Source organism: Acinonyx jubatus, chromosome D4 (genome assembly GCF_027475565.1).
Source record: "Acinonyx jubatus isolate Ajub_Pintada_27869175 chromosome D4, VMU_Ajub_asm_v1.0, whole genome shotgun sequence".
Lineage (NCBI taxonomy): Eukaryota > Metazoa > Chordata > Mammalia > Carnivora > Felidae > Acinonyx > Acinonyx jubatus.
Window position 1 is genome coordinate 50,142,104 of NC_069391.1, and position 20,677 is coordinate 50,162,780.

The 20,677-nt window shown below is 43.8% G+C and overlaps 1 protein-coding gene across 9 annotated transcripts in view; it reads right to left on the reverse strand.

Annotated features, from left to right (window-relative positions):
• Positions 1 to 20,677, reverse strand: part of ADAMTSL1 (ADAMTS like 1) — an 872,819-nt gene that overhangs the window by 108,515 nt on the left and 743,627 nt on the right. For all 9 annotated transcript variants that reach the window (XM_053205052.1, XM_053205051.1, XM_053205050.1 and 6 more), the window contains 3 exons: positions 19,833 to 20,012; positions 14,228 to 14,381; positions 12,156 to 13,281 (listed from right to left, as the gene is read on the reverse strand). In XM_053205052.1, coding sequence (XP_053061027.1) covers positions 12,156 to 13,281; positions 14,228 to 14,381; positions 19,833 to 20,012 — 1,460 coding nt within the window. The remainder of the gene's footprint in view (positions 1 to 12,155; positions 13,282 to 14,227; positions 14,382 to 19,832; positions 20,013 to 20,677) is intronic.

The following is a 20,677-nucleotide window of genomic DNA, read 5'->3' on the forward strand; positions in this document are numbered from 1 at the left end:
TGTTATCCCCACTTCCTTTAGTTCTACGAAGGAAACAAGCCAAACCAAACTAAAACTGGTTTCTTCTCTCCCTATCTGCCCTGCTCCCAGTTTTTATAGTCTCTGCAAACTTGGAAACTGCATTTCGTATGCTTATGACTTTTACATATAGCGTTATTCACAACTGTGGTTCTCAAATTGACCCTGGAGGCATTTCCCATTTGATTCTCTCCTCCATTCTGAGAAGTTTCCATCTGTAAATACTCTGTGTTGCCCAGGCCAAAGGCTTCCAAGTACTCCTTAATTCATCTCCTATTCAACACCACTTTGGAAAGTTGTCCAAAACTGTCTGGGAAGTATAAGCATAGAGAGCATACACATTTCTCTTTTCTACCAGACCAGAAACAATAGCAAAAAAATGTCAGAAGAATATAAGCATTCTCCCCTTTTGCCTGGATTTAGGCTAATTCCCTATCACACTATGTTTTCCTTCATACCTTTCTATCTCATCTCTTTGAACAACTGCCTAGGTTGTTCCCTAGTTCCTCAAAATGAGAATAAAGCTCCTTATTTTGTGATGTCCTGGAAGATGGTATGATATAATGACCTTCTATCTATGTATCTCTCTCTATGATTATATCTCTATATATGATTATAGATGCTGACGTATGAGCATCCATTGTATGTCAGGCACTTTACAGATACTATATGTTCTTCATATTCTTGGTCTTCTGTAGGGTGGGTATAATCGTTTTAATTTAGTAATGAGAAAACCAAGGTTCAGAGGGGTTAAAGAGGGCTCACATGGATACTAAGTGGCAGAACAGGAATTCCAACCTAAGTTGCTCTTGCCCTACTGTCCTTCTACCACTGTGGGCTGCCCTCTGTGTTAACTGATGAACCACCTGGCTGCTCTTCCTGATCAAGGAGGGGGGTAGGGTAGGTCAGAAATGACCAGCATGAATCAGGCAGACCCTGAATAGAAAGAAAACAGGGACAGGCTTAGGGGTTAAAAGGCAGAAACTCCTTGACATTAGCCCTTTCCCCATGATTCCATGTAGATAGATTATCACATGTGAGTCACTTCCCACCCTTAAAAAGGAATCAGTGTCTTTTTCAAAGTATCTAATTTCATATTATTCTTCATGTTCATCTTTATTCCTTTGAAAAATCCCATAACTTTTAGGAAAGGCTTGTTTAGATGCTTTAAGGCTTATATTAACTGAACTATGTATATTATGTTGACTGTAGCTCACCCCTGGGCCAGAGTGTTGAATGGCAAATCAAGACTTCTCTGCCAGTGTGGGCTATCAGCAATATTTAGATTTTCTCAGAGAAAAGGATCAATATTCAGCCAGCTTTCCCCCCAATTTGGTAATCGTACTTCCAGCACCTAGTTTAGAGAATCTGGCTTTTCTTTTCTATAAGGAAATCAGCAGTGTCCTTACAGGTAGTGTTTCCGGATTTGGGTTCAGACGTAGGAACACTGAATGTACATCTGTCCATATTACATGAGCCTCCTGGTATTAGATGTGGGGAAGAGTTACTTGTGAGATTCTTTGGCTAGCGTTACACTCCATCCAAATGCAAACTGGAGTTAGCTTCTGCCTGAGTTTCAGTTCAATGTGATGAAGTCTAGGAGGGCCCACTAAGAGTTCAGTGTTTGTACAGAGTAACTGAAAAGCAAGGAACAGTTTAGTTTCAGCTTGCTTTTTGGTCTAGGTCTCTAGACACACATGTGCACAGGCCATAAACACTGTAAACATACACAGAGATGCAAATACATATGTCACGATTACAGTGCTTACTGAGCACCTATTATGTGCCCAGTACTATGCATATTTATATGGGAAAGTGTGTGTAAAGGTAGAGCAATAGAAAATAGAAGAAAGGCTTTCCCTAAAACAGATATGCCAAAATAAAAATGAAGGCTCACGGATTGCAAGCCAGCTGGCTAGAAGACAGAATGTTAACTTATGCTAGATCTAGCTGACCCCAGTGGCTTCTTCTTAAAACAATGGCCAAGTCCATGTATTCAACTAAGGTTAAAATCAATACAAAGAAATAGTCTCTGGAGCCATACTTCCTTGGGTTTAAATCCCAGCTCCACTACTTATTAAGTGTGAAATTTTGGGCAAGTTAATCTAACATCTCTATGCTTCAATTTCAACATTTGTAAAATTGGGATAGTAACCTCAAAGCATTATTATAAGAATAAAGGAAGACCTGTAAAACACTCAGAACAGCACCTCGCTCAAAGCAAGTGGTTAATAAATGTTGATGATGATGATGATTTCTTCATTGGCCTAGATGTGATGGGAGATAGGATGCCACAAGGTATTTATTCTCTGTACTTATTTTTTTTTAACTTTTTAAAAAGTTTATTTATTTATTTATTTTGAGGGAGGGAAAGCATGCACACAAGTGGAGGAAGGGCAGACACAGAGGGAGAGAGAGAATCCCAAGCAGGCTCTATGCCATCAGTGCAGAGCCCGGGGGTGGGGCTTAACCCCCACGAACCATGATATCATGGCCTAAGCCAAAATCAAGAGTCAGACACTCAACTGACTGAGCCACCCAGGTGCCCCTATTCTCTGTACTTATTCATTCTACAGCCATCCTTTTCAAATTGTACAGTTGTGTGACACAGAACCTTAGGGTTTCCTGACACTTCTCTAATGGAGAACATGTGGGCAGGGCAGAAATGTTTAATTGGGAGTGGGTACCACTCTGTAAGTCTGCCATAATTGCATATTAAAGACTGGAAGTTCAGATTATGCAAAAACCATATAGTCTATAGTCTCCCGTGATTAGGAAAACTCCCTGCTAATCACTAGTGTTCATCATTTTTAAAATTCATTCATCCATCATTTTATTATCTGTTGAGTGTCTAATGTGTTCTTGGAATTGTGGAGAAATTAACATACACTCTTAAATATCTGCCCTTGAAGAAGAATAGCTGCCTTCTGCCCATAATACAGAAGGTAATGTGGAAAAACAAATAAGGAATTCTAACACACAGTGGTAGGGTGATATGAGACAGAGTACAATGTGTAGGGTACTATGTGGGTCATGTAGGGGGTCACTTTGGGTTCAAATCCCAGCTCTACTATGCCAGCTCAACTGAGCCTTAGGGTTAGGCTTCTGGTAAGGAAGGGTAGGATGAGGTAAATCTAAAGCCCAGGCAAATTCATAAACAGCAAGTAACTGGGTACTGGTGAAAGGCATAGCTCACAGGGGTGAGATGGGGGGAGTGTAAGAGATGGTAAGAGATGAAGCGAGTGAGGGAGACAAATGTCAGATGACAAAAGGTGTTGCACATCATACAAAGTCACTTGGAACTTATTCTTCAAGTGATGGCAAGCCAGTAAAAGAATTTTAAGCATGAAAGCTGCATAGACAGGTTTGCTAGAAAGATACTCTGGCAGTAGCATATCAAATGATCTAGAGCAGGAGTCAATACATTTTTTCTGTAACAAGACAGTAAATATTTTAGTCTTTGAGGGCCACCTATAGTATCTGTTGTATATTTTATTTCTAGTTTGTTTTAATAGCCCCTTAAAAATTTAAAACCCTTCTTTTAATAACCCTTCAATAACCTGGGTTCAAATACCAGCTCTACCACTTACCAAGTGTGAAACCTTGAGCAAGCTGACCCAAAAACTCTGGGCTCAATTTCAACAGCTCTTTGAATAACATTTTTAAAAGCCATTTTTAATAACCCTTTAAAAAACATAAGAGCCACTGGCTATAATTTGCCAACCCTGGTCTAGAAAAGGCAAATACAGAATTAGAGGGTTGTTGGAATCATCTAGAGTGGACAAGGGTAAAGCAAAGTAGAGGCAGTGAAAACAGAGAAAAGTGGAGGAATGAATGAAAGAGCCACTGAGGAATAAGAACAGTCTAGAAATAAAAATATTTTGCCTTGGGAAGCTGGATAGGTGGGAGTACACTTTCCTAGGATAGGGATTCAGGAGTTTAGTTTTAGATATACAAAGTTGACATCTTTGTGGGGCATCTGGTAAGGATGTCCAGTAGAGAGCTGTGCATAAGAATCAGAAGAGAGATTCGGGCTGGTGCTAGACACATGAGAATCATTGGCATCCAGGGGAAGAGAGTGAGACTCCCAAGAGGGTAGATAGGAGGCAGGCAGGGGAAGAAAAATGCACAAAGACTGAAAAAGAATAGCCAGAGAAGTAGGAAGCAAACCAAGTGTGTGTGGTTTCTGAAGAAGCCAGCATGTGTTTTTAGGAAGAAGTGCTTAGCCTTCTATGGAATGCAACTCAGAGATCAGATAAGAAATGTTTTCGGAGACCACTTTCTTCTTCTTGAACTGGTGCAGCTACTCTGGAAAATAGTATGGCAGTTCCTCAAAAGGTTAAAGATAGAATTACCCTACGATCCAGCAACTGCACTACTAGGTATTCACCCAAAGAATACAAAAATACTGATTTGAAGGGATACATGCACCCAAATGTTTATAGCAGCATTATCAACACGAGCCAAAGTATTGAAAGCCCAAATGCCCATGGACTGATGAATGGATAAAGATGTGGTATATATATATATGATAGAATATTATTCAGCCATAAAAAAGAATGAAATCTTGCCATTTGCCACAACATGGATGGAGCTAGAATATATTATGCTAAATGAAATAAGTTAGTCAGAGAAAGACAAATACCATTTGATTTCACTCCTATGTGGAATTTAAGAAACAAAACAAATGAACATGGGGGGAGGGGAAGAGAGGCAAACCAAGAAATAGACTCTTAACTATAGAGAACTAACTGAGGGTTGCTAGAGGGGAGGAGGGTGGGGGATGGGTGAAAAAAGTGATGGGTATTAATGAGTGCGCTTGTTGTTATGAGCACTAGGTACTGTACGTAAGTGATGAATCACTGGATTCTACACCTGAAACTAATATTACACTGTATGTTAACTAACTAGAATGTAAGTAAAAGTTTGGAGAAAAAAATAAAGATGATGCCATATATTTAAGTCTTAGAACTACGAAAAGAAAAAAGAATATGAGGTGGACCGAGAGAAGCCAACTCTATAATAAACTGAGGGAGAATATTAGGTGGTACTTAAAAATCATAATTAACAATGCTGGGGGGCACCTAAGATAGCCACCTATATGCGAAATATTTCCAGAGTATAGGCTGGCTACTCCAGGGCTATCATATTAATGTTTATAAACCACTCAGGTACCATTAGTGCATGAGACCCATGAGGTGAAGCTACAATACTTCTTTCTTGGTGGACGTTGTAGGGCAGCAATATGGTGAAACCAGTCAATTACAGGTCCACAGAGCTAAGGATTCAGCAATGAAAGCAAAGAGAGAATAGGGCAGAGTTCTCTTGTTTTCTAAATCAAGTGGCATCGCAGCCCCTTGAAAACAAGTTTCTAACTTACTCCCCATGGCCGTGCTGGAAAGCCCAGTTCTTTTTTGTTCTCAGGCTGAACCAGGTAGCCACACTTGGTTATTTCAACCTCTAGCCAGTCCAGAGTGTTCCCTGAAAACTGGCAGATTTGGAGCCTGTTAACTTCCACATGTCTGCTCCCTTCACACACACAGGCACTATGCAGTTTGCCCCAAGTCCAAGGCCTGGTGTGAATTCAATCCAACCCATGTGAAAGCGTGTGGGTTGGTGGGAGTCTGTGAGGGAAGGCAGGGGGCAGGGAGGGTGCCTGGAATTCCTAAGTGTCACCTTGGTGTTGAGTTCTGTCTCCACCAGATCTTTTAACATAATTAAAAGCGAGTGCTATTAGGAAGTGCGCCTTCCTCCCCTTTTCTCTCTCAACATGCTTCTTAAAGATGGTCCTTGAGCCTCCAGCCTCAGAGTCACCTGTGGTGTTTGTAAAGTATGAATTCTGGGGCTTTGCTGTAGGTGTTTCTGGGGTAGGGTAGGATGTGCGAATCTGCATTTCTAACAAGGTCCTGGTGATTACTGTGCACACTGAACTTGGCAACTCCTCTAGTCAGAGCTTCTAAACGTTTAGAAGTTTTAAGAGAAGTATTCTGCCCATTGGAGTTTAAAACAAACTCAGGGGCCAAGGTATTTGACTCCACACCAGCCCTTTGGTGTTTCTTAGCTTCTGGAGAACAGTGGCTTTTATTTATAGTCTCACTGGTGCCTACCACTGTATCTGATGCCACGCATGTATTTGCGGAGTTGAAGGGGTGATTGGAGAGGAGACCTTACCACTTCCACTCATGCTCCTCTACAATCCACTTGCCACAAAGGAGCCAGTGTGAGTCTTTACAAATGGAAATTAGATCATTTTACTTTCCCGCCTGATATCCTCCAAAACCTCCCTCTGATACTCAGACTAAAAGCTAGATTCCTTCTTGTGGTCCCTGGTTAGCCTTATGGCCTCATCCCATATCACCTCTACCTTCTGCCTACCACAGCCCAGCCAAATGAACTTTTTTGGGGGATTCCTTCAACACACCAAACTCTCTTCACTTCGGGGGTTTTCCACTGCTTTCCCCTTGGCCAGGAGTGCTCTTCTTCCTGATGTCATATTGCTAGACACTGGTCATCATTCACATCTTGGCTTACCGATAACCTCAGAACACCCGTCTAACATGGCCACCAAATCACTCCCTATCACCCGTTTCAATTTTCTGTCCCAAACATATCACCACCTGATGCTTTTCTTGTGTACTTTTCTGCGTTTATTGTCTTACTCCAATCATTCATTCATTCATTCACTATTTGCTCAGTACCTGTTTGGTACCAGGCACTATTCCTAGCACTGGGGATATGGCAGTAAAGAAAGTCTCCACCCTTATGGGCAGGCAATCAACAAGTCAATATATATCAGATGGTGATAAAATTCTGTGACTAAAACAGCAAAGTTAAAGGGATAAGGGGTGATGAGGAGTGCTCTTTTGAACAGTGACCATCAGAAGGTCTTTCTGATGCAGAAATTTGAGCAGAAATCTAAATGCATGTAAATTGCTAGGGGACGCAGACTTTTTCATTCACAATACTCCCAGTGGCTAGGTGTGTGGGGGGCACATAATAGGTAGATTAATAAATGTTTATGGAATGAATAAATACCTATACCATCTTTTAGCACTTAAGCACTGCATTTACTTCTCTGGCTTCCAAATGAGACTTTTAGTTTGACAGGGAATGAGTCTTCTTTTTCTCTATCCCCAGTATCTAACGTAGGGTCTGGTCCAAGTATGCATGGAAATATTTGTGGAATAAGGGAGAAGAAGGGATTATGATGAACCAGTCTGTCCTAATACATTCAGAGACATCCCATAAAACTATTGCTTGAGAGGCTGGCATGTGCTTCTAAGAATCACGTAAATTCATTTCAACTAGTAAATTATATGTATGATGAGATACAGTAGTACCAAATTGATAGTGATTATTTCATATAATGAATTTCTTTCAGATAAAACTTTGGCATATTTAAAAGCCAAAGATGTGGTAGACTTGTCTTCAGTTACTTTCCTCCTCTCTTGACCTATCTTGCTGGCTCAGGCTACTGAGAGTATAGTTTAATACACTGCAAAGTCATACAGACCAATAGCCAGCTGAATCTTGCAGATTCTTTCAGAAAGATGGATTTGGTACTAAGCAAAAACAGACTAACGGAACTATAACTGGGCATTTCAGCACGTCTCTGTTGGAAAATAAATGAGCATTTCTGAACTGCTACCGGACATAGGAATGATGACAAGCAATGAAACCCAACACAGAGAGGTCACCAACAGCCCATAGCAAAGCAGTCCCAATGGCGGCTCTGTGCCTGTGTGCTCTGTGCAGATATGTTCACTTTCTTTTCTCAAACAGGACTTGGAAAACTGTACAGAAAATGAAGCTCCAGCCATATTTCTTACTGGCCAGCTAAGTTAAATGGAGAAATTATGACGTCAGAGATCAGAATCTGAAATCTCTAATTTTCCTTACGGTGTGCCATTAACTTGCATCAGAAAGCTCTGTTAAGGCTAGATCTAGAAAAATCTTGAGAGTGGCCCAAACTGTAAAACTTTTTGTCTGTACCCCTCACGTGTGATCCCTCTTAATGCTACTCCTCATCCACACTCCCACCAATGTCCTGGTGACTTTGAAGAGCCAGAACTGGCCCTCTGCTGTCTTCGTCTAGCACCTTTAGTGCATCTTCAGCACCTGGCTTCCATGTGTCTTTTTCTAGCAAGATTCCACTGCACGCTCTTCATCATAAAGACATTAGGGTCAGATTCTCAATACCCAAGGAGGTGAAAATTAAATTTTTTTAATGTTTATTTTATTTTAGAGAGAGAGACAAAGAACATGAACAGGAGAGGGGCAGAGAGAGAGGGAGACACAGAATCTGGAGTGGGCTCCAGGCTCCAGGCTCCAAGCTGTCAGCACAGAGCCCGACGTGGGGCTCGAATCCATGAACTGTGAGATCATGACCTGAGCCGAAGTTGGACACTTAACCGACTGAGCCACCCAGGTGCACACCCGAGGAGGTGAAAATTTAAAGGTGACACTAATGTTTCCTAGGTGGTATTTCAAGAGCTCTTGAGATGGCTGGGCAGAAAATTGTTCATTGATCAAAGAACTATGTGGAAAATCATGCATACTCTATTGTTCACTTGGAAAGTCACAGCACATGCTGGAATGCTTAAAGGAGTTAAAAAAATGGAAAAACCAAAATAATTTTCAATTGGGGGATAGTTCAATGCACTCGGGAACAGTAATCAGCCATTAAAAATGGTGATACGGATCTCTACATACTATAACGAAATGTCTCCTAGACATGTTGTTGAGTAGAAACCACGTCAAATTTCTAAACATGAGTAATATCCCATTAAAAAACCAAATCATATATGTATGTGTTTTATATATAATACAATAAAATATATAAAAATTCCAAAAGGATGTATACCAGATTATTGAGAGAGACAGACTCTGGGGAACAGAAGTGAGAGGATGAGGGAGACTTGTATTTGTACTTTATAGATTTAGGTATTATTTGAATTGTTTTATAGACCCTTTATTACTTTTACAATAAAAACAAGAAAAAAATATCAAACACTATATTAAAAAAAATAGAGGTAAAATCCAGCAGTAAATACATCTGTTTAGCCTCAAGTGAACACATCCCAAGCTCGTGCAATCAGTGTACCCCCATTTTGTGGAGCTCAGAAAAAGCTGCAACAAATTTGGAAGTTATTGTACTCAAGGCTCTTCCTGCTCCCCACTAGATACTGGTTTTTATCTTCTGTGGTCTTTTGTAAATGAGTAAAGGAGGGAGAAGGGACCTCAGAGATGATCTGGTACAGCCTCTCCCCCTCCTCCACTTTTTTTTTTAAGCTTATTTATTTTTGAGAAAGACAGAGACATAAGTGGGGGAAGGGGGAGAGAGAGAGAGAGAGAGAGAGAGAGAGAGAGAGAGAGACAATCCCAAGCAGGCTCTGCACTGCTAGCACAGAGCCCAATGCAGGGCTTGAACTCAGGAACTGCAAGATCTGAGCTGAAACCAAGTGTTGGACACTTAACCAACTGGGCCACCCAGATGCCCTGTCCCTCCCCACTTTTGAAATGAAGGGACTAAGGCCATACAAAGTGAAGGGTCTTTCAAAAATCAGCCTGAAGCTCTCAGTGCCCATCTGACTCCTTCTGAAGCCCTCTTTCAGTCACCAGGTGATCCAGATGGGCTGTGATCCTTGGCCTTCATAAAAAGTATCTCTAGCACTCAAGGAAATTGTCACGACCTCTGAGTAAGCCATGGGCTCAATGTTCTCCCTGCAGTTTCAGGCACAACAGAGTCCTGATGATCCCTTTCCCCCTTCCCAACAGCTTACCTGTCTACGGCTTTTAGGAAGAAGGAAGGGACCCTGGAAAGAGCTGGTAAAAAATAGCAAGGGTCTTGAGGCAACTTAGCATCCTGAGCCAAGTACAGATGAGTGGAAGCATGAAGTTACTCATTCACTCAAAACACCATGGGCTTGAGTTGGGCAGAACAGGGTTCGAATCTGCCCTCTTGATTCTGCCTTTTACTATCTAGCCAACACTGCGAAGCTCCCAAACTACCCTGGACCTCAGTTTTCTCATCTCTGAAAAGCATGTTCCACATGCACAGCCAACTGCTACTCCCTTCAATTCCAGTAGTACAATCCTGGGCAATAAAATGTTACCTACACTTGAGAAGCTGACTGGCTGGTGGAGAAGATGGCATGATTTGGTCACAGTGGGTGTGACAGGTGCACTAAAAAAGAGGAATTCCAGTGCACCCCCCCCCCCCCCCCCAGTACCAGGGCACCACTCTTCCCCTATACCGAACATCCTGGGGGTTTCACACGGGGGCTACCTCTTACTGACCCAGTGACCTCAAGTGGATTTACTCCAACTTTAGCCTGACCCCAAAATTTGTTGTAAAAGACTTCTTGAAAGAAATCACAGCAAGAATCATAGCAATCAAGATGTCAAGGAAAGTATGAGCTGGGGAGGACCAAGAAGCAAACGAGAGGAGAGGTTCTCAAGGCATGCTGCCTGCATTCAAACCCTCTCTCCAGTGCTTCTGTGGGGGTCCCACATCTGTGCCTCAGCTTTCTTTTGTTGATATGGTAACAACAATAGTATTTACCCCCTAGGGTTTTTTTCTTTTTTGAAGATTAAACAAGATAGTGCCATAAAGCACTGAGCACAGTGTCTGGCATCTACTAAAAGTACACAGAAAAAACACTTAGTATTGTTATTAACTGTTTGGTCTGTAAGTACTGTAAGGCTGACAGGCAATATTATTGACATTTCAAAGGCACAAAAGATGTGGGCAGGCTAGACAAAGTCACGTTTTTTCACCAAGTCTCAGAAGAGTAGACAGAGCTGTGTACTCTTTGGACTCAAGTAAACTTGATATTGAATCCTTGCCCAGCTCTTACTAAAGCATGGTCTTCTTGAGAGAGCTGGTAAAGCTTGATTTTCTATGTGACACTGGAGGATAATGTCAGTCTTGCAGATTGACAGGTATCCTAACAGGTGCAGTCACATTTAGAGAAACCTGGCAAACCGCTTGGCACAACAAATCCTGCCTTCGTTCTGTCCTTACCCAAAGCTAGCAAACTAGGGAAGAGGATTACCAAAGAATAGTATTTAGAAGTCTGTTTAATGAAAAGGGCATTCTACATGGATTCAGAGAAGATAAAAGTGTACAACAAGGTCTCTGGGCTGGAGGACTGTCCAGAGTCCTCTCTTACCCAGAGTCTACGATTCTTCCATTGATTGCCTATCTTAGCATCACGTGTCTTGGCCCTGCCACCCAATAATTGTGATCTTCAGCAAGTTCCTAGACTTTGTTTCCTCTTCTGTAACATATGGATAAAAACTGTACCCACTTCTCAGAGGTACGGTGAAAATGGGTGAGATAAAGCACACCAACACCACATTTACCTGGCAGACTGTCACTGCTCGAGGGCTGCTATCGTTGTTGTCAGGGCCACTATAAAGATTAAGAGAATGCATGCAGGAATTATGGCACGCTTCTTGGCATGCGGTGTTCCAAAATATTACTGTTATAACTTCGACCACCACCATTGATTTTACATTATGAATGGCTACAGCCCAAGGAAACCAGTAAGTGATACGTGGTGTCATCCTAGTAATGACACATCAAGACAGAGACACCAAGAGGGATTAGGATAATTAATCACAGGTCTGACTGGGAATAAAAACTTTCTGGAACAAACAGCCTTGTCTGGCCCACACAGAGGATGGTCTCACCCACAGGGAGCAGCAGGTGCTGGCTGCACTCTCTCCCCAGCCCTGGGGGACCACACACATGGAGACAGTATCCCTACATATAAGCTTTTCAATGGTCCATCTCACAGAGCAATAATGTAAAAATGCCTTGGCCTGGAATGATACCTTTCTGCCAGAAGTTCAAAGCTATCTGGAAAGTATTTCATTAATCTTTGGGACCCTATGGGGCTTGGGGTGGATAGGCATTGTTGCTATTACCTTATAAAGAGGGCAGAATACAGTTTAGAAAAACCAAACACCTCGTCTTTGTTTCAATAGCCCTACTGGTGCTAAAAGAGGACTTGAAACCCAGGGCTCTGCGCCCCACTCTTGGAACCACCTGCAGGGCCAATAAAGCACCTTGGGCGAGATATGGCCCCTTGCCCCTTCCCTTCCCAGACCCGGGTATCTGCAAGGCTCACCTGTCGCTGAACTGAACCTCTTCTCCGTTTCTGGCCCAGCTGATGGTAGGCCTTGGGTTGCCGACGGCCTCACAGTGCAGGAGCACACTTAGTGTCCCGCTGGCCAGGGCCACAGTCTGCCCGAGGTGGGTGACCACCTCGGAGGCCGAGAGCTGCTGGGCAGCTGAGATCTTCCGCAAGATGGTGGGCTTGCGATGGGGCCGGCGAGAGCCACCCCCGGCCTCCCCAGCGGACGAGGTCCGGAGAGAGCTGCTGAAACCAGACACGTGCTTATGAGGGGGGATGGCCACCGGGGGTAGCCTCCGCTCAGACGGCTTGAGCAGCGCGTCCTGGTGCTCCAGGTGGGTGCGGAAGATCTCCTGGGCCAGCTGGGCCACCAGGTGCTTGCCGTAGACGTCTCGAAGCTCCTCAGGCTGCTGGGAGAGGTTCCTGAGTATGTCGTCCATGCGCCTCTGCTCGGTCACCATGGTGAAGGGCAGGTGCCAGAGGGCCTGATCGGCATTCTGGTCCTCCTCGGAAGACGTGTTCCTTTCCGTGGAGTCCTGCACCTCCCAGGAGGCGAGGAGCTCCCCGGGCCAGCCACCCTGCTCCAGCAGCCGGGAGACGAGGTCATCGTAGCGGCTCCCCGGGTCTGCGGCGGGGCCCCGCTTCTCAGCCTTGCTGCCGTTAGAGAAGATTCCGTTCTGGTGTTTGTGGGTCTGCAGGGCCTCCTTTGGGCTGGCCTTCCTCACCGCGAGGGCCTCATCCTCGCTCCTGAGGCTCAGGGGCCGGGCCACCAGCTTCCGGTTGCCTCCGATGAGCTTAATGACAAACTGCTCCCGGGCGGGTCCGGCAGAGCAGGTGTAGATGCCCGCGTCAGAGGGCTTGAGGCGGTGGATCTTCAGGTAGCCGAAAGGGGCCACGGTGACGTGCGCCGAGCTGATGAGGTGCTGGCCGTCCTTCTCCCACGTGATCAGGGGCTTGCGGAAGCGCCGCGTGGGGCAGCGCAGCACCACAGCCGTCTTGGGGAGCAGGTAGGCGAAGCCCCCCACGACAAAGTGCAGCTTCCTCTGCCGGCGCGTCTGGATGTAGACCTTCCTGGCGGCCGCAATGTGAGGGCTGTGCTTGGTGGCTGGCCGTCCCGGCCCTGGAACGAAAGGAATGGGAGGGAAGCCAGGCAGATGCAGAAAGAGAAGGAATGGCAGAGGAAAACGAGAGCCAACGAACACAGGCACAAGAGAGAGGGCGAAGAGGAAGGCAGAGGAGGCACACACAAGGGAAGAGGGAGAGAAAACGGCCTCAGAGTTGCTTTTGGCCAGGGCCTTCATTGGCCGCCTTAGGTTTTCGGGGAGGAAGTGGCTACCAGCCGTGGACCATCAAGCGGCTGCACAGGCAAAGCTCGAACTCATTAGGCGCCGCGGGGCAGCCCGCTCTCACCCTGCTGGGGCTGGCTACCCGTAGAAGCTGAGAGGCAGGTTCTAGATGGAGGGGGATCCCAGGGGAAAGGCAGTTCCTCTCGTTAGAACGATGAAAGAAAAGAAAAGAAAAGAAAAGAAAAGAAAAGAAAAGAAAAGAAAAGAAAAGAAAAGAAAAGAATCATAAAAAGAGGCAGAGGACAAAGGGAAGGAGAATGTCTCCCTTTCCACGTTTACCCTTTGGGGTCTGCAGAGCACCAAGGCCCTAGTGGCCTCTGGGGTGGGGGCCTGGGGGGAAGAGCCCAGAAATAGTACAACTCTAGGGATTACTATTAAACAGAACAAATCTGTTCAGAGCATTTTAAAACCCCAGAGTGGACCACATTCGATTTCATTAGTAATCTGCTGACTCCAGCTTCCAGATCTCTGTATGCCAGCAAGTGAACTTTGCTCTACCCCCTGCAAACTGTTTTTCCAGCCGAGAAGAGAATTCTGCCTGGCCACGTGTAATTAAGATTCCTTTCCACTTCCAGCTGAGTTTACCAGCCTGCTGCCCTCCTCAGGCTTCCTGCCTGACAATCTCCTACCCGGTCTTGGGTTTAGGGAAGGCTACTGCGTGGCTTCAGCTGCTTCTACGTGGGTTCTGTCTCCCTATCCCCAGAGTTCTGACATACTCACGTGCACAGGTTGCCAGCATGCAGGGCCTGATGGATGAAGAGAACGGCAGGGGAGGGCACAGGGAGGAATTGACAATGGCCGAGACCCCGGTTTTTAGCACCTTCCGGCAAATGGCACTTCGAGTCTGGGTGCCTTCCCCACAGCTTGTGGAACACTGGTGAGGGAAAACAAAGGTCAAATGCATGTAAGTGTAGAGGCTAATGGGTTTTTGTATGGACTCTCAAACACCCCCAAATATGAGAAAAGTTGCTTGGAAAAGCAACAGTCACTAAAAGAAATACTAATTATGTAACAATATGGGAAGATTGTCCATATTGTAACCACCTGCTAGCTCTAAGATTTTTCTCTGTTTTTTTTTAAAGTTTATTTATTTTGAGAGAGAGGGAGGGAGAGCACGTGCATGTGTGAGTGGGGGAGGGGGACACAGAGAGAGAGAGAGAGAGAGAGAGAGAGAGAGAGAGAGAGAGAGAGAATCCCAGGCAGGCTCTGTACTGTCAGTGAAGAGTTCGACGGGGCTCAAAAATCATGAACTATGAGATCATGACCTGAGCAGAAGTTAAGAGTCAGATGCTTAACCAACTGAGCTACCCAGGAACCCTTCTAAGATTTTTCTACTCTAAAGTTTCCTGTAGACACTCTACCTGTTTTTTACTTAGATGGCCTGGGCTTTAGAGTTACAGAGTCATAGAGTCCTGTGTTCAAATCCCTGCTCAGCATTTTAGCAGTTGGCAACTCAGAGTCTGTTTGCACTTCTTAGACTTATTTTTCAAGGTGGGGAATTAAATGAGATAATATATTTTAAGTTTCACACACAGAAATGACACTCAATGCTAATTTTTTCTCCTTCTTTCACAAGTGTAATATTTTAATGTCAAGCATGAGGTAGTTGTTATACATGTACTATGTTTGAGGTAGGGTGCTAGATACTAAGGAAAAACTGTGCAAGGTGGTTTGTAACCTCAAGGAGCTGTCATCAATAATGGGGGAGGGCAATCCAAAAACATTGCTAAAATGAAATACTGTATTAGGGAAATAGAAACCAAAACAACAATGAGATACCACTTCCTATCCACTGAAATGGCCATAGTAAAAAAGACAATAACAAATGTTACTATGAGTGGGGATATACAAATTAGAACCTTCATAAATTGCTGGTGGCAATGTAAAATACTACAGTCTTCTTGACAAACAGCTTGATAATTTCTTAAAAAGATAAACATACATTTACCCCCATGACCCAGCAATGTCACTCATAGGTATCTACCCAAGACAAGTGAACATGTACATCCACACAGATTTGTATGCGAAAGTGTGTAACAGACAAAAAGGGAAACAGCTCAAATGTCCACCAACTGGTGAATGGACCAATAAAAATATGGTCTATCTATGTAATGGAATCTTATTGTACCTTAAAAGGAATGTTGGTCTCTTAAATATGTGGTAAACAGATAAACCTTGGAAACAATGCACAGCTGAATTTTATAGTATATAAGTTACACCTCAATAAAGCTATTTAAAGAGATAGTAATAGAAGAATTTAGTAGAAATATAAAGCTAGAAGACAAGTATTATAAAATGAATGCTCACAATTGTTGAATGCTGTTGGTACACTTGTGATTTCCTGGCCTAGGTTTTGAAGATGGGTAGAGTCTGAAGGGGTGTAGAAACCTGCGATGAGCATGGGGGGCAGGGGCATATCCAGAACAAATGTTGAAGAGTTCAGTGTAAAAATCCAAGGCAGGCTTGGGGGCAGAGCTAAGCCAGTTTGACTGAACAGAGGCAACAAATTGAGAGTATCAGGAGCTCACGAGGTAGTTTGGGGCCAGACGTTGGAGACTTCATTTTCAGATAGGAGGTTTGGAATTGGTCCACAAGGCATTGAGGAGCCATTGAAGGGAGGAGTGAAATGATGAAAGAGGTGTTTTGAGAAGGTTAATCTGGCAACAGTGTCTGGGAGGGATGGGAGTAGGAGATCTATGGCAGGCGGGGATGTCAGTTGAGGAGGCTGCCACAGTAGTCCAGGCTTGAGATGATAAAGACCTGAACTAGGGTCATGGCAGTATGCCACGTTCACTTGAAAAATGAACACTAAAAACAAAAAAAATCATCTTATATTCTCAAGTGTTATATGCTAACCCACTGAAATGAACTATTCCCTGCAATGTACTGTGATATACACCAGCCTGGACGACATTTAAGATGCAAAAAATGGATGTAAGAATCAAACCCATTGCTTTTGTTCCCTGATGATCGTGGATTCCAGATTCCACCCATCCCTTATTTTATTGTAAATGACAGCACCAAATCCCGGAATCAGGTGGGATGGAGGCAAAGAGCCTGGAAAATTTAAGAGCATGGTCAGTTTAGTGTTGCCAAGCAGAAAAACAGACTGTGTGTCCGAAGATTGGTTGATGATTTGGTCAAGTCTAGTTCTTTCTTGAGACTCCATTTCCTTATCTCTAAAATAAAACTAAGCAAGAGCAGGGATTGTCAAACCCTGTTCTATGTTGAGGAAGTGATTCAGGGGCTTTTCCGGTGATCTGGAGACCCAACCTATGGAGATCTGGGACCCTAATCCACACTTCAATCCAAACAGCTCTGATTTGATCTGTTTTAGATTCTTGGCTTCATAGTAACATTTCAATTGAAAAAAAGGGTTCTGTGGCTTTAATTTTTAAAGGAACAACCAGGCTATAGGATCTTCTAAGCTCCTTCTAGCTCTGAAATGGACTATTCTGACCTTAATTTCTTTTATATTTTGGGGGGGGGATGACTTTCATAAAAATATGATTTAAAAATATATAATAGCCAACTCTGTCAAGAGATGCAAGGAATTCTTTTAAAGAAAAGAAGTAAGGCCTTTTAAGAGATCGTATTCTCAGAATAGAATCTGAAAGTAATTTTATTTGAAGTGTCTAAAATTTTGGCTTAATTCTGTCTCTAAGGGATTCTGTGCAGTAACTATGAGATTGAGTCCAGATAGTTGAGGATGAAAAACACCCATAGATCATCCAGGTCTTCCTTTCTCCAAGGGGAGTCTTGGGGGTAGGGGATGTGGAATGTATGCTTCATCTCAGCCAGAGGGCCAGGGCAAGGGCTGTTGGGATGACAGGGCCAATTACAGCCTCTGTGAATGCCCCCGGGAGCACTGTTGCATGGCACCAGCTTGAGTTTAATCCCAGTGAATTGGTGATTACTTCCCACCATTCCCAGTCCTTTCCCGGTGTTTGCAATTTCCATTCATCAACCCAGGTAACTCAGAACCTAATAACATTCCATGGATAAGGGCTGAGTAGTCCTACTTCCCAAAGTGTAACTTCTTCTTCCTAGGAAGACTGGGAAAGCCCACAGGAGGCCTAGGGCATGACCCTGAGTCTGGCCAGTCAAGGTAAGTACTTTCTTTTATTTCCTCTCCTCCTGACAATGAGCAGGGATGGAAGAGAATCATAACAATAATAGGGTTAACTTTTACTAGGCACAAAGTAGTTTATATGCATCATTTAACTGAAGCCTCCCAATAATCATATGAGTGGACATTATATATCCCCAATATTCATATATGCAAACTGAGAAAGGTTAAATAGCCCAAAGTTACCGAGCAGAGTGGCAAGGTCAGGATTAGAACCTAAGTTTGCCTGTCTGTGAGTCTAACTCCTAAGCACACATGACATAATTCTAATGGTCTACTATACTTGGAACACCTGGGTGGCTCACTCAGTTGAGCATCTGACTCTTGATTTCAGCTCAGGTCACGATCCCAGGGTCGTGGGATCAAGTTCCACATTGAGCTATGCACTGAGCACGGAGCCTGCTTAAGATTTTCTCTCTGCTTCTCCTCCCTACCAACTCTCTTAAAAAAAAAAAACAAAAAAACAAACTGTCTGCTGTACTTAATGGGACCTAGAGTACCTCAATTCAGCAGTTTCATTTTCTAAGCGCCTAATCACAACGGTCCCTGCTTCAAATCTGAGGGCCTAAAATAATTTTTTCTGAATTCTGTGGGTCTCATGTGCTCAGAGGCCACAAACTCCAGGAACACGGGAGGACAATTATAGTACATACAAGTCCATTCCTCAGCATCCCACTCATGGCAACTGTCACCGATAGACTTTGTAGAAGGACACCTTTCACAATATGCCCCTGGGAGGAAATCTTCATCTAGAGTCACTTACTTGGCAACTATATGACTACACTCTCTTGCACTGTTTTATGATTTTTTCAGATATAATACTATACTCCCAAATCATTCCATAGAAAAACTGTCAGTCACATGTTCATGCGTGCACACACACACACACTTATTTGACACGCTTCTAATCCTTTATCTTGCTGAAAGAAAATTGTTTCTAAAATTTGAAAAAAATAATCATGCCCTACTCCTGTTCTGAGTCATTTGGGGTGAGATGCCACCAGAAGGCAATTTATTGCCAAATTACAAAACCTGTGGTAATGTAGGTTACCTCACAATTGCAATGCCCTTAGCAGGTATCATCTGAGTGAACTCTGTATGAGTGGATACGATCAAGGGCAAGAAGTCTAAGAACAGGTTGAAAGAGGTAGCATCTTAATTTTCAGAGGCAGCTTTTCTCTCTGTGGAAGCAAGTGTCCCTCGGATGTATTTCAACCAGCAGCAGCCCCATCCTGTGTATCTGTACAACATACACACACACATGTATACACACAACCACAGAGAAGGCAGTGGGATCAGCAAGGCCAATTCAAATGCTTATGTGCAAGAAAGGGCACAGTGTTGCATCTGTTCGTGACACAAAGATTTTCATTTCGGGCCTGGCGATTCTGTTCTTGGCTACATTTGCTTAGGAGGCAGTACCTCTGGGGGGACTTCTTTATGGAAGACACACAGGCCTACGATGCTGAGGGAGTTGTAGGCAATTCACAGTAGTCAAAGGGGCTGAAAACAAGTCGAAAGTGAGTGTAAATGACTTCATTGATGCTAGTGTTAGAGTAGGAACTGTTTAGAAAAGTAGGTTAGTTGGGGGTATATCCCTAACTTATGAGGCAAGTCAGGAATGGTGGATGCTGATGTAATCATCCCCCCAAATGCAAGCAACAGGGGAAATCAAGTTCTCTTGCTGGGAAATTGTTAGCGTCTTGGAGCCAGGAAACTGACAGTAAAGAGGCAGGATTTCCCTGGTCTTCTCTTCTTAATAAATCATGTTCCTTATTGTCCAGTAACTTGGAAGGGAATAACGAGAGAGGCTTTGCCCTTCCTGAGTAGAGACTAGAAACATCTGGGAGGAGGAGGTGCCGGGAGGTCGGGGAGGTGGGTGTGGGGATGAAGGTAGAACAACGCAGTGTTCTGAGAAGAATTCTGGGCCAAACAAGGTCTGGTTTTGTTCCACGAGGAGCCCGTTTACAATTCCATGCTTCTGATTGTTGCATCAGGGCTGGCTGTTTACCTCATGTCCCTGCAGCCTAGTTAAAAGCTAGTGACACATTGTGGTATAAATGCTTACAAAAATCTGTTCCATAATGCTAGGAGGATTATTTTGTTCTATTCTTATCCTCTCTATGTGTAAGTTTGGGGTGCCTGCTTTTCTTCCTTACGCCTCTTTCATTATTTCCTTCTGAGGAGCCTACATACCTCCGTCCAGTCGGAGAGGAGCCACTCGCTGGGACAGTCATCTTTCTTGCAGGCTTGCTGGGAGGCCGGTTTTGAGGCTGAACAGAAGGTCTCAGGAAGCTCCAGGAAGCTGCCATCAGCCATGCGCTGTTTGCAAAGAACCTCACGCTTCTGGATGCCCCCGCCACAGGTTCGGGAACACTGGGGAAGGAAGAGAAAGTCAACCTAACATAGGACAGTAGATGTCTGACTGCCAATTCTTATCTTAGCCCTGGCTGAATAAAGATAGAAAGAAAGAAAAAGAAAGAAAGAAGGAAAGAAGGAAAGAAAGAAAGAAAGAAAGAAAGAAAGAAAGAAAGAAAGAAAGAAAGAAAGAAAGAAAGAAAAGAAAAAGAAAACTAAGAACCAGCCCAAAGGATTTTGTTTCCTTTCCTTGAAATGTAGCAAAATCTATACCCTCCAATCTTAATTTCAAGTATTTAACTACAGCATCCAGGAATTTCAAGGGCCTTTGAATCATAGAAAGTTGTTCCTAAACTATGATTTACAGCTACCCAAGACAACTGCTTTAAAAGGTTAGTATAATAGGGTGTTAAACATATTTACGATCCAGTGAAAATAATCTGTGCAGCTTCCAGAAAGAGCAAGAGAGAGCTCCTGCCATCAGTGTAAATCTGGAGGAATTAATGTGCACAGAAGTCAGCCCTTTCCTTCTAAGTGTGAATATTCACTCTACCCTATTGGAGGGACATTAGATTTAAGGCCTCGTTTTCTGAAGAACTCCCCTGGAAGTCCTCTTGTAGGACTGGTGATTTCTTAGAGCAGTGGGAGCTACAGCCACTGGAATTTGGGCTATAGGAAAATAG